Raw genomic sequence first — 14,441 nt, 5'->3', positions numbered from 1 at the left:
TATAATATATGTGTTTGTAGCTAATAATTTACAATTTACTAAGATAATAGAAAAGCCAGAGGTACCAGAAAATCTATATAATTACCTATATCTAGTTACACATCTTATTACCTATATCTAGTTACACATCTTATTAAAATATTTACTCTTACCACTTTTTAGCAACATAACATATATAAATCTGAATCTAAATACCAAATTGGTAGTTAAATATGAAGTTAAGTTTAACTCATCAAAACTAAAATAATTATAAATTGAAAAATGCCAATACAAATGTGCTTTTGAACCCTACTTGGAAAAGGACATTTTTGATTTGGAATAAAGAACACAAGTAGAATATAATAAATTAAATATATTATTTTTATTTATTTATGACTTATGAAGTTAGTGATGCCCAGGGTGGAGACATTGGTGCAGGATTTTGCAGATAAGACATGACTACAGCTGATATTGAAAGCATGAAGGAGCTGACAATCTGAAAAGTAATTGTAACATTATTTTACAGTTAACGTCATAATCAGACATTTGTAGTTTAAAAATGAATATATCAAGGTAGATAATTATTTTAAAAATAAATAAATAGTAATAACATAATGTTTTACTTATCATGTTATATTTTACATGTATAATAATTAATAATGAATAAGTCACCTGTTTTGTATCATCTGACACTCTAGAATTGGCAAAACTAATGCTTGAGCAGAATACAGCAGTCCAAGCGCACCACTTTAAGCGCATCATAAGACCACACATTGAAAATACCATACCTGTAAAAGAAAAGAAAATAAAGTAAGAAGAAATTTTGTGTAATTAATTATGTGCAATAAAAACATTACTTTGATGTAAAATACCTTGTTGTCAACTAAAAAATAGTATTATGTGATATTTACACAACAATGATATACTTAGCACAAAATTACAAGGCAATGTGAACAATAATGAGCTTTTTTTTGCTTCTATACGTTTCTGAAGATTACACATAAATAAAATAATGTTAAACAATTGTTAAGTAGGTCAAGGTATATAAGAGTTTATATATAATTTAAATATTACCAAGAATGTTCATGTAGTCTGTAGTAAGATCCTCAGCTGGAGCGGATGATGCTGGCGGGGGTTTGTAGCGACGTTCACGATCAGCTCGCCTAGGGTCCGCTGATAGTTGCATCTAATAATAAAACCTTTAGTTCATTTAAATATTAAAGTCAATTTTAGTATAAATCTGTTGGCATATTCTATGTCCCTATTTATAAAATACAAATTGAAACGACATAATTAGTATGGATATAAATGAAATATAAATCGCGAAATTGACTTACCTTTGTAGGTTTTAAGACTGGCCCGCAAATAATTAAAACTGTATGATATACTTTCCTATAAAATGCGGTCTAAAAAAGCACATGGAATGAAAATACTATTTTAATTAATATATATTTAATTAAAAATAATGTATTAACACTATATTTTAATTATAATGACACTTCAAGATTAGGGAAGGGGATCAAATATTGATATATCGAAATATCGATATATTTTCAAAAAAATATCGATAAATATCGGCGATATTTTTAATTTCAAAATATCGATAATCGATATTTATTTTTGAATATCGAAGTCGATATTTTTTTTAAACTATATTATATTTTAAATGAATTATGTATTCTACTTTTATTGCAACATATGGTCCGTTTTATCTGTAAACGAATATAAAACAGAGCGCTCGAGTTTTAGTATTAGTGCTGTCTATATCCCTCTGTAGTTTGTGAACGCAACCAAAAAATATGTCTATGGATAGTTTCTTTAAGGGGCCTACTCAAAGCACTGCCTGCAGGGCCCTGCTTGCAGTGCCACTGCCGATCGTATTGTATGTATTCATGCAGGGCCGATATTTTAATTGTTCACCCTGTCGCAGGGCCGCAGTGTCGTTCTGCCAGCCCGACACACGATCTCCCCACTCCGTAAACTGCAATCAGGGACATGTGTAGCTCGGTCGGGCCGATTTAGACCACCATTTTGTTTACGTCGGTACATTGCGACGTTTGTCTACTCTATTTGACCTGGGGTTTGTCTTGTCAGTGGTTGTCATTTAGCAATTAATCAGTTAGTTGGTGGTTAGTTGGTTTAGTTTTATTATATTATTTGTTTGGCTCTGTTTTCTTCAAGAAAAATGAGCCAGCGAGAAAAAGACGTGTGGAAGGACGTAATCTAATTGTATAGGGATTTGCCATGTCTTTGGAAAACCAACCACGATCATTATCATAACAAAGATATGCGGTCGCAGGCTATGTCGCTTTTACATGAAAAATATAAAACTTTTTTACACCAGTGCTTCCTTTTTTTCTTTTGAGCGCTACAAGTACTCAATACAGTCAAACCCAATGCTATTTTTTGGTGTTTGAATAATGTAGGAGCCATTTATAAAAACTGACGAATTTAGGCAAGGACAAAGACAACACAAGTGAACACGACAACGTATGCCGCGTAAATGATTTGCAGTGCTTTGTGGAGCAACATCCTCTGCGGCAGTAACTGCAAGCAGGCCCTGCATGCAGTGCTTTGAGTAGGCCCCTTTATTAGACTAAATTTGAGTGTGATCAAAGACCAAAGTGTGAATCTAATCTAGGAATCTAATGCTAATCTATGGTGTAACGTGTGCGTACATGTTCATTAAGCTAGACTGATTTTGACGGGACTTTCACTAGCAGATAGCTGGGGTAATAAGGTGTAACTTATAATGAGAGAGCATAGCCTATTATTAGCAAGCATTATAAAATTTACTCCATCGTGACAGGACATTTAGTTTAAAAGTTATACCGATTTATTTAAATAGCGCTAGCAGCGGCAATTAAAAATTTTAAAATATTCATAAAAAATCAAATATAATTTTTTTATTTTTTTTGATAATTTTTTCATCGATGAAATAGGGTGTAGTTTTCCTGATTTTGATATGTGCACTTTATGCAGACTCACCCTGTATATATATTAATTACAATTTGTAGTAAAAATATCGAAATATCGATATTTTTTATTCAGTATACATCGATATTTTTAAACATATCGATACGATATATATCGATATATTTTTTCATTTGCCCATCCCTATTCAAGATTTGGTAACTACTAAGTAGGTACTTGAGTTGATCTGCAAAGCAGTGTTGCCGTTAGGACAATTTAGTTTGTGGCACAGAGCACAATACTGTTTGTGGCTACATCAAAGAAAAAAGTTGCCAGTTTTGTAAATAAATCACTTTCGAAATTCCGCTAGAAGTGGCTAAAGTGTGAGTTTTCCAATTACAGAGCATAATGTGACTCAGTGGAGCACAATGCTAAATTGTGCTGATGCTTAATTGGAACTTGAATTCGTTTTGAAATACACCTAAACAAACTACGACGACTTTACTTTACTTTGAATTACTAACTATAAATATACTAGCTGAGCCCCGCGGTTTCACACGCTTTGATTTAAAAAAAATGCGTATGCGTAAACAATAACAACATTGCGCTCCGTTTGACATTTTGACATGAGTAGTATTAACGTTATGCAAAACAAACTAGGCTCAACAGCAATAGCAGTACGGTCCATTTTCATACGATCAAACCTAAATTACGTTAAAGATGAACATTCATTCGGGAAACCCCCTGTTATAATGCGGACATTATTGGTGCTGCCTAAAATTAACTATGTATTTTAGTTTGGTAGTATTGGTACCGTATGGTGGTATGTATTAGTCGGTGGACTTTTTATAGTAATAAAAATACGTATGCAGTAACAATCTGAAAAGCAGCCAGAAGTAGCTAGATTTATTTTAGTGGCTAAAATGGATTGTTTTTTTGAATAAAACCGTTGAAAATCCGCTAGATCTAGCCACAAAATGGCTAAAACGGCAACACTGCTGCAAAGAGCTCCATGGCAAAGAGTTTATTGATCAGTTGAAGTTAGATTTGAGCTGGTGACGTTTAAGGGGTGCGTTCCACTAAGCGATCGCAACGATTGTAACTTGTAAGTGTAAAGTCATAGAAGGGCCACAACGCTATCGACCACAACCGCTAAAACTACCATTCCACTAACGTTTGTATGTAATGTATGTGGTCGTGAACAGTAACGTCACCTATGACATTGACTCGCGAGACACGATGACCACCGGTCTTATTAGGTGGAACGATAAACGCGCCCATCGCGCCCACTTCACCCACAAAATATGCGTAGGTCAGAGTTGGCTATCCAATAATTACGTGAGCTATTTTTCGATTAGGGAAGACCCCTCCCTCCTTAGGTGAGATTTAATAAGATTTACCTGGACCCACCCTTCCCTTACATGAAATTGACACTAAATATAATAGAGATTGATGGGAAATAATAATCCTTTTTGTATACTATAGTTAATTTTTTAAATTAAATAAAATTCAAAGCAAAACTAAACTATTTTAATAGCCATGAGATTTATTTTAGCGGGCAAAATGAACACACGAATTTTTTTAAATATCTGTAATATTTTATATTTTTTGAAGTTAATGTGAGATTTTCAAGTATCCTCCCCTCGGTTTAAATGAGATTTGGTGAGATTTCATTGGACCCTTCCCCTCCATTCTGAGCTCATCAGCTCACATAATTAATGGATGCCCCTTAAAACCTGGCGGGAATTTGAAAAAACAACTGTCAATGTTAAATTGTGAACGTTATCTCTCGATCGGTTCATTAAAAAATGAAACGATAAATTCACGGGAATCCACGTTGAATAAAATTTTACTCCAATCAAAGTAAAATATTTACTCACAACCCCCACAGCTGCATGTTTTCACCATTCCGCCATATTGCTGGCACCTGACGGCGCTCAAATATGTTTTCCAATTACAAAATTTGCCACTAAGGCCTGCGATGTTTTTACCACGCTTTTAAATTGGATGAGAATGCAGTTATTGTTTTAGGTGACCGGAAGGCTGGCTTTGTCGCACCGAAAACGCTGCTGCTCGTCTTCGGCCTGTGTATTTCAAAGCCAGCGGTTGAATGGTTATCCTGGCATCGGTCGGCCTTTTCAGTTCCATGGAGGTAGTGAAACTGTGTTATCCCTTAGTGCCTTCTTACGACACTCACGCGAAGAGGGGAGTAGCTATATTCTTTACTGCCGTAACCACGTAGACCTGCAAACGGCTCAAACTAGAAAGACACCACAGAAACTCAAGATTGAGTTATGGTAGAGAACACGATGATTGGATTCTGATTTCTGATTAGTCAAGAGATATGTATTCAGACGACCTTAGCTTCTGTTTATACAAGCACTATGGGAGGAAAAGTTTGTATAGAAGACTGGGATAGCGCTATAACCAAGCCTGTATAGTAGAAAAAATAGCATACTGTGGAGGCTCTGTTAGCGTATGGGCTGGGTACTCTTCCGAAAGCCGCACTGAGCTAGTGGTGATAGAAAATGAAACTTTAATTGCAGAAGGATATGTCCATATGTCACTGAAGTTCTGTATCATTACGTTGGTTCATTTTTCTTGAACGTGGACGAAAATGCCGTTTTTACGCAAGAAAATGCTCGCTCGCATACAGCTCAGATAGTGTTTGCCTATTTTCAACTTAAACCCCATTAAAAATAAGTACAAGGTATTGGACGACGTGTACGTCAGCGGAATCCTCCACTAATAACGCTACGTGAAATGAAGGAAGCTCTAATAAAGGAACAGCAGATTATTCAGCAGTATTGCGTAAAAATCCTAGTAGAAAGTTTGCCAAATCGCATAAAAGCAGTATTGCGAGCTTGCGGAAGCAGCATGAAAAACTAAAATGCGTGAAAGCAGCACATCTGTAACTAATCTAAATTTACAAAAATACCGGAAAAACTTCCCCTTTTTTTATTTATCTTATATTTATTAAAAATAAAAACTTGGATTCATTTTGTTATTTTCATTAAAGCATATTATTATATTTCTGAAGTGAAAACTTCTTTAGCCGCGCTGAGTACTTTTTGGTAGGGGAAAATCTTATAGGTTCGTGTCACCGACATGCGTACGCGCAGCAGCCGTATGCTGTGCGCGTTAGACGCTTTGTGGATGGGTGAAATCTCGTCGGCTTATACTAGTATAGGTATCTGTATTCAAACATTATGAATTCATACAAAAACATATGAATATTTCGAATTCTAATATTAAAATTTCTAAGTTTTCAATTCTATCGGCAGTCTCTATAACTACCATTTTTTTAAATTTAGTCTTTATTTCATAAAGCTAGATCAGATACTTTTGAAAATATTAAAGATTTTCTAGATGCACTGCATTTAATATTCATACTCTATTGAATTCGATAAGGTACACTAATACAATTCTTTTACGATTGAAAAAAATACCTAAACTACATTGTGTTTTAGTTGAAATTATGCAAAATAACTCAATTAATAAAAGTGGCGTAAAACGAAAAACATAGAGTTTGGGGAGGCTTTTGCGAAGAACGCAGTTGATTACTATTGGCCAGCCGGCGCACGCCCATTGCCCGTGGCTGTCACGCAACGCCTCGTGGCTTTTATTATTCTATTTTTTAAATAATGTAACAATTATTGTATTATCACAAAAACTAAACTCGATGGTAAATAGCCGGCAAAGGACTTCTTACAAATATTTATCATTAAAAAAAGGTTTGTGATACGATCCTAAAAAAATATATTTAGTAATACATTTAGTAATACATACAAGTAACGTTACTTGTACCAATATTCTATTTTCTACAATAAAGCATTTATTGAATATAACAATTACAATCTTTCTTGAAAAAGCCAACTAAATGACGACTAATGTATAAAAAATAGCAGTGTAAGCATGGGCCTAAATTTTTTCATGCACATTTAAAAATAACGCGCAGTTGTAGATACCTTCGAGTCAGTTGTCATTTGTTACTATTTTTAATATTATTCATTGTTTACTATTTATTTATTTTTAGGACAACTTACAAAACATACACTAATACAGATTTTACAAAAAGTTTACAATAATTTGCTGAGTGTTGTTTTATTTACAAGTTGTCACGGCGTGGTTAAGGACAGTTCCATCTAAGTAGTAATTACTATATATGTATTATTGTGTTTGCTCGCAAACGAAAATAAAGCGACTTCAGCTACATCGATAAGTAATACAACGTAAATAGACGAAAAAAAATTAACAAACGCACTAGTCGTCACTACGGTTTTCGAGAGTTTGCTTCGATTTTTCTGGGAATTCATTATCAGATCCTGGTTTCATTATACCACACTTGGGATATCTCCTTTCCAACAAAAAAATAATTATCAAAATCGGTTCATAAGAGACGAAGTTATCACAAAACATACATTAAATATATATATATATATATATATATATATATACGGCCGAATTGAGTAAGCTCCTCCTTTTTTGAAGTATAAAAAACGTCGTTACAATCCACATTCAAAACATCAGAAACTCTACATTTGCTGTAAATAACTGTTTTGGCGGCCATTTCAGCATACGTACGTTGAGATGCGTCAAGCGCAAGCTTTATGTGAATTCTAACGGAGATTTTTTTCTTTCCACAAATGCAAGAATTTGAAACTTATAACTGTGCGACATAGTTTAAAAAAGATGGTACAACTTGCCATACTAAAATTAAAACTAACATTGATAAAAAGAACATTGCATTAGGTATCTTTATTGACTTAAAAAAGGCCTTTGACACAGTAAGTCATCAAAAGCTTTTATCCAAATTATGTAACATTGGCGTAACCGGTACTGCGTTAGCGATGTTTAAGTCATATCTAACAAATAGACAGCAAGTAGTTAAAATTAATAACTTTTCTAGTGCTTCCCAAAATGTCATGTACGGTGTCCCTCAAGGATCTATTTTGGGACCTTTATTATTTTTAATTCATATAAACAACATAGAAAAGATAGGATTGACTGGCCACCTTACACTATATGCAGACGACACTTGTCTTTTTTACTTCCATCAATCTATTCATGAAATTATAATCAATTCACAAAATGATCTCAATTTGATAAATGAATGGCTAAAACACAATTTACTAACAATCAATATAGCTAAAACTTCATTTATTATTTTCTCTGCTAAAAATAAAAAGATACCTGACTTCACCCCGCTGACGATAAACAATGATATACTACAGCGCTCTCATCATGAAAAATACCTTGGCTTATGGTTAGACGACAAACTAAATTTCAAGATACATATTAACCATATTAAAACAAAGTTACAATCAATATTAGGAGCAATCAACAGGATCTCCACTTGTCTACCAAAAAGAATCCGAAACATTTTGTATAATTCATTAGTAAAATCACATTTAGAATATCTAATACAGGTTTGGGGATCCGCTACTACTTCAAATTTAAATACTTTACAAAGAATACAAAATAGGATAATCAAAATTCTATATAACTATCACTATTTTACTCCAACGACACAACTTTATAATAACACAAAAATAATGAATATATCACAACTTTACATATACAATACATGCATTCTAATCAAAAAAATTAAATCAGGTTCCGTGCAGTCGGAAATGAGTATTTATGAGAGATCGCATATTTCGAATTTAAGAAACAAATATAAACTTCATATTGATAATGTAAGAACTAATTATGGTAAAAAAACAATTCTGTTTGAAGGAGTACAGCTGTTTAATAAACTACCAGATGTAATAAAACTGTGATTATATGAACATATTTAAAACCAAACTAAAAAAATATATTATATCCTCACTATAGTAAATAAGAAAGCCTTCCAACGACCCAGATGTTGAAACTGTATTCTTGCAAATGTATAAAAATGTCATTGTATCTCATTTTAAGTGAATGTTAAATTCTTATGAGAAATAAAGTTCTTTAAACCTATACATCTAAGTACTCATAGGCGGTCGTAAACGAGACGTTATAAAAAAACTCAAATCGAGCAGAGGTGATATTGCATGGCCACCCAGAAGTTCAGATCTGACACTACCAGTCTTTTTTCTGTGGGTATACATGAAGAGCCGTGTTTACTGCAATAAACCAACCATAATTCCCCTTTTGAAGAACAATATCTGGTAAAGAATAGCCGCTATTTCATATGCAATTGGCCAGCGCGTTTTTACCAATTTCAGATCCATATTCGAAGAGAGTTTGCTGCACGATAATTCTCCTAAATGTTTATTCTTATTATAGAAAGACTTGTATATATAGGTATGCATATACCTTTAATATTCTACATTTTAAATGAAATGTATTAGAAGGTATTAAAACATCTTGGGAAAGTAATAAGTAAGTCTCTCATAAAAGTAATCGACCAAATAGTGTATTGATGTCAAAAATTTTCTTATAATTTTACTTTTTTTATGTTACCTATATTATTAAGTTTAAAGATTGAACTAAACTCAAATTCGCTCAATTACGCGCATTATAAAATAAATTACATGTTTGTAACTAATCGTTACCTAATGCGTATAGTAAGTGCCCATTATTAGTAGAAGTCTAGACTAAAATAGACCGTAATCACAATTAGTTTTATTAGGCTCTGTAAGTAATATATAAAAAAATATGAACACCGGGAAATCATCGATCTTAATGAGGGCTGAAAAACAGAAGAGCGGAAAGAACATCTACAATTATCCAGCTCGATTGAAGCGTACCTGTTGCGGGGGTAAAGGCGGGCAGCAAACTAATATGGCAGTTTAATTGTTAGTTTAATCACGGTTGCTTCTGCTCACGACTAATAGTGCAATTACAAATGAATACATCTTTCAATTGAGGCCATCGGTTGCAAATGTCTTTTGTATTTCATTTTCTTGTCATTAAAACTAACCATTTTGTTAAAAAACTGAACAGGTTTCTTGGTATTAAAAGAGAGACGTCTGCGAATATAGCTTACAAAATATCACGTAACTATTGATGAACGAAGATTTTGTCTCGAGAAAGGAAGATACTCATTTCAAGAAGTCAGACAGAAATAATTAAACATTTTCTTAATTTCATGTCACTTTACGTGACGATCTTTTTAAGAGACTGCTAATTTATTCTCTATTATGATATTGGCAAAAGCGATTTAGATGAGACTTGTATTTATATATGAATATGAGTCAAACATGATTGTTGTAAAATTAAGTCGAATTAAGTGGCGAGCCTAATTTTATTAGCGATTCGACTTAATGTGGGTCATTACCATCATGTTTGTAGGGGATAAAACAATGCTTTGGTGCTATTTAGATAAGATATTTATTATTTAAATTATCGCGGTGCGAGCGGGTACGAGAACTAAGTATAGACGAGGATTTAGTAATTCGGTAATCATTAGTTACGAGCTTTTAGTTTGGACAAGGTCACCGTCGGGATTACAATGAGATGATTCGCTAATGTGACGATCGTTTCTTAGATATTTTGTTAGACTCTAAATAATAAGTCGGGAAAAAAGTTCTCTTCGTATTATCTAGTAAAAAGCTGCAATAAAATCTTTTTTGTTGTACCTATTGTTGGTTGGTTTTGTTACCACGAAAAGGTGGCTATTAAAAATTAAATTAAAAACTAAAAAAAAAAAACAGTTTCCTGCCACTTTTTATTTGTTTTTCTGTTCGCTTAAATAGGTGAATCTAACGAAGAAATTCAGTACATTTTAAAGTTTTATTTCAAAAAGAAGAAAAAATGCTATTCAAGCCTCGAAATTAAATTGTGACGTTTATGGACCTAATATAGTTTTTCGTCAGGAAATGTTGATGTCTATGATGTATTTCGCTCTGGTCGGCCGCGGTTACGGATAAACGTGACGACATTTTTGAAAAAGTGGTGCTACATCGACATTTGAGTAGTAACGATTAAGTTGAAGATCTGAGTATTGGCCATAAAACCGTTTTGACCCATCCGAAAAAGGCTGGCTATACAAAAAAGCTCGATTTATGAATGCCATATGAACTCACTGAAAGAAATCGTGTACTCATTTACGATTCTCTCTTAAGACGTAATGATTTCGAACTATTTTTAAAGGGATTGATCACTGGGACGAGTGAGTGCACCTACAACTGCGCGACTGTTTATGCACTTAAATATATCCTATGTCATTAACTGCTTTTGTTACGGACTCCAAGCGTGGTAAGTCATGCAGTGATAGTTGACGGTAAAGAGGTTGAGCTGTAATACAATTCATCTTTGTACAAAGTTTGAACGTAGGTGGCTAAGGAGAAACCGAGAAAAAATGATCAGATCTTATCAGACATGAACAGGTACGAGGCTTTAGGTTTGATAAGACATGAAAAATGACATAATCAAGCCTGATCAGGCATGGACATTTTTCATGTCTGATCAGGCCTGAGGGTTCATGCCTGTTCATCCACACCTTACAAACAGACACTCCAATTTTATTTATTTGTATAGATGTATAGATGTAGATACCTATTAGTTTAGTGGTCGCTTTTGTGCTGCATTAGGGTGACAGTGTGGTTTAAAAAGCACCATCAGCGACGAAGCAGCCCTGTTTAGTGAGGGACTGTTTCACTCGCTTAGTCAAGCAGCGGGCTGGTACCTCGGCAGAACTCCAAAGCCTCATGTGCAGTTGCGATGAGGCCTGTTGTAGATATAGTCTAAAAATCAACATTAGTAATAGAAGTGAAGTAATGATGATCGACTTCCACGACCGCCAAGCACAAGAGGTTAATATTATAGGTGAAGTACTTGATCGGGTGGACAAGTTCAAGTAATTAGGGATCACAGTTACAACTAAATATAATCTGGATTTTGGAATAAACTATTGGGGCGAGACATGCTGCCTTCGGCAAGCTAAGCTCTAAAATCCTGCGTTCCCACGCTCTCATATTGAAAACTTAAATTTCACGCTGAATGGCGTTTGTAATTCCCAATTTATTGTACGCATCAGAGACGTGGATTCTGTATCGCAAGCGTACCATATGTTGGACAGATTCCACCTGAGGTGCTTGCGCTACATCCTGAATATCCATTGATCAGATCGTGTAAGGAATACGGACGTCCTTCGCCGTGCACAGGAATCGAGGCTGATTTAATGAGAAGACAACTTCATTGGTGTGGTCTCTTGCGAATGCCCGATGAATTAGTGGCGAGACGCATCTCCTTTTTTAAACTCCAGAACGGCAAGCGAGAATAAGTTGGCCAGTCCCTACGCTGTAAGGACATTCAAAAGAGACATTTGAAAATATGTCACATTGAGCACTCCAAATGCAGGCACATGAAAGAGCGCACACTAATGTTCGAAAATATCGACAAGACACGGTTTAAAAATATCTGTTTTACGTTATACTTGGGTGCGTTTTATTTATGAACTAACATAACATTTTATTTAAGAATACATTAATAGAGTAACGAAAACCTCCTAATAAAATTAATTTACATATATTGTACGAACAATTACATAAAAATAAGTCTAACGGTTCTGTAACACGAATCTTTAAATGTGTCACGCGCTGACTTCTCGCGTTAAAATCTTGGGGGGCGGAGTTCTTACTCCAACAATGAGATCCTGGAGTGTCTAAAGATTCCTAATTCCAGGGTGAGGGCTCGACTTCCGTCGCCTGCTGGTCGTCAAATTGTCGAAGAAAGGGTACCCTCGCGCCGTCATTGTTAACCGATTCGAACGAATAAAACATAGTTAACAACGTGTAGCCGATCGGCTCTTTGTCCTGTTGCGCACTATTTAATTATGTGGAACAGTGAAAGGGTCATATTTTCTATTAAATTTGTGCTTCAAAAATACATGGTGTTTCTTATCCTTTAAATTAAAGGAATGAACCTATACCAACGATATTTTTGTTTATTGGAATTTTAATTGATGTGCAACAAAATATGACTATTGGAGTAAACGGGGTAAAACACAACAAAAAATAATCAAACTTCCGAAAAAAGTAATCGAATTTCAGTTTTCTGTTCGATAATTATGTGGTGAATATATTCGGAGATACATTTTTATGTACCTACATAAGTACTTTAAAATGTAAATTTACCTAACTAAGATTTATACCTAACATGAACAGGTAACACAAGCTTTTGTATGAAATTGTTACTGCACTTAAAAATTTGATGCAGTATTTCGTATACAATTTTTGTTTCCTACGGTTTAATAATAATTATTTGCTCGCGAACGAAAAAAAAAAAAATCCGGCTACAATTGCATCGAAAAGTAATACTTAAACGTAAGTAGGCAAAAAAATAGTATAGTAAATACGCGGCATCAAATTTTACTCAAAAAGTACAAATAAAATCTTGATCAAATTTAAATGATACTACTATACAAGTATCAGCTTTCGATTAAAATAGAAATTATCAAAATCGGTATACCCAGTGAAAAGATATGTGGTATAATTCAACGAAGGTCGACGGAAAAATAGTCAAGTAAATACATGCATTATTAGATATAATTCGAAAAGTACTCGCTAGATCTCAATTAAATTTAAATGAGACTAAATGACACACACAACCTCTCGATTAAAAAAAATATCAAAATCGGTCTACCTTGTCAAAAGTTCTGAGGTAACATACACAAAAAAAAACAGTCGATATGAGACTGAGAACATCCTCATCTTTTAGAAGTTGATTAAAAAAAGGAGATTTTTTGATTTATTTCGATACAAAAAAGCTCCAAATTTCTTCGATTTCGAATTTAGTTTTCAAGACTTTCTATATATGTAAAATTAAGAATGTTGTCCTCGTAATTTCTAAATATTTTGCGTTAAATTTTAAGCGCTTACGTTTTCTGACTATGTTAGTTGTAACTTTACGATTAGTAGGTACTTATTAGTCCTTACATTATAGATTTTTTTGGTGAACGCACTATTCAATGCGAAAAAAAAATTAAGTTCGAGTTTCATTTTTTACTTTTTGAGTATTTGAGTGTTTAGAAACTTTATAAAAGTAAGCATCCTGTAGCCAAACGCATGGTGGCAGGCCTAGTACTTCGCCATTGTTCCCTCATGAGTAGATTACTATAATCATTGTACACGTAATGCGGTAAATGATAAGTTATGCTCTAGCGTTCAAAACATATGCTTTTGTTACTCATTTGATCCAGTAGGTCACTTTTGTCCCGTACAAGCCTCGTTTGTTTAGCTACTTTTAAATTAAGAGTTTTCTTAACTACCAATAAAAATATGTTCCTCTGATTTAATATTTCTTTTATTAATAATGATTACATTATTAGACGAAGTTTTTATATGGAAAGGTAGATATGCAATAGATAATATTCGCAAATTGCAAGTTTCAATCAATACTTCCAAATTTGAAAACAACCAATGGCACCATAACCATGTACCTACCTAAGTTCATGTCTATTTATGAAGTATTATTGTATCTTTTTTTTCTGTAAATAAATAATTTAAAAATTAATACAGTAAAAATATATATTGAAATTGGGTTTTCTATGCTTTTTTTCATATTCAGAATCCTTATAATCTACTGTTATAATTTTTCTGTTATTGTAATTTATGTAA

At 33.6% G+C, this 14,441-nt stretch overlaps 1 protein-coding gene across 1 annotated transcript; it reads right to left on the bottom strand.

The window, feature by feature from the left end:
- Positions 1 to 62: 62 nt before the first annotated feature.
- LOC123653611 (protein Asterix) lies at positions 63 to 1,489 on the bottom strand. The gene is made up of 4 exons (XM_045589606.1): positions 1,317 to 1,489; positions 1,054 to 1,165; positions 652 to 767; positions 63 to 475 (listed from the first exon to the last, which is right to left on the bottom strand). The coding sequence occupies exons 2-4, from the start codon at positions 1,163 to 1,165 to the stop codon at positions 377 to 379; spliced, it is 327 nt and encodes a 108-aa protein (XP_045445562.1). The 5' UTR covers positions 1,317 to 1,489; the 3' UTR covers positions 63 to 376.
- Between the last annotated feature and the right edge of the window lie 12,952 nt (positions 1,490 to 14,441).

The sequence above is a fragment of the Melitaea cinxia genome, chromosome 5 (assembly GCF_905220565.1).
Source record: "Melitaea cinxia chromosome 5, ilMelCinx1.1, whole genome shotgun sequence".
Taxonomy (NCBI): Eukaryota; Metazoa; Arthropoda; class Insecta; order Lepidoptera; family Nymphalidae; genus Melitaea; species Melitaea cinxia.
Note: the sequence above shows the minus strand (reverse complement) of the source record. Positions and strands in the feature narration are given on the sequence as shown.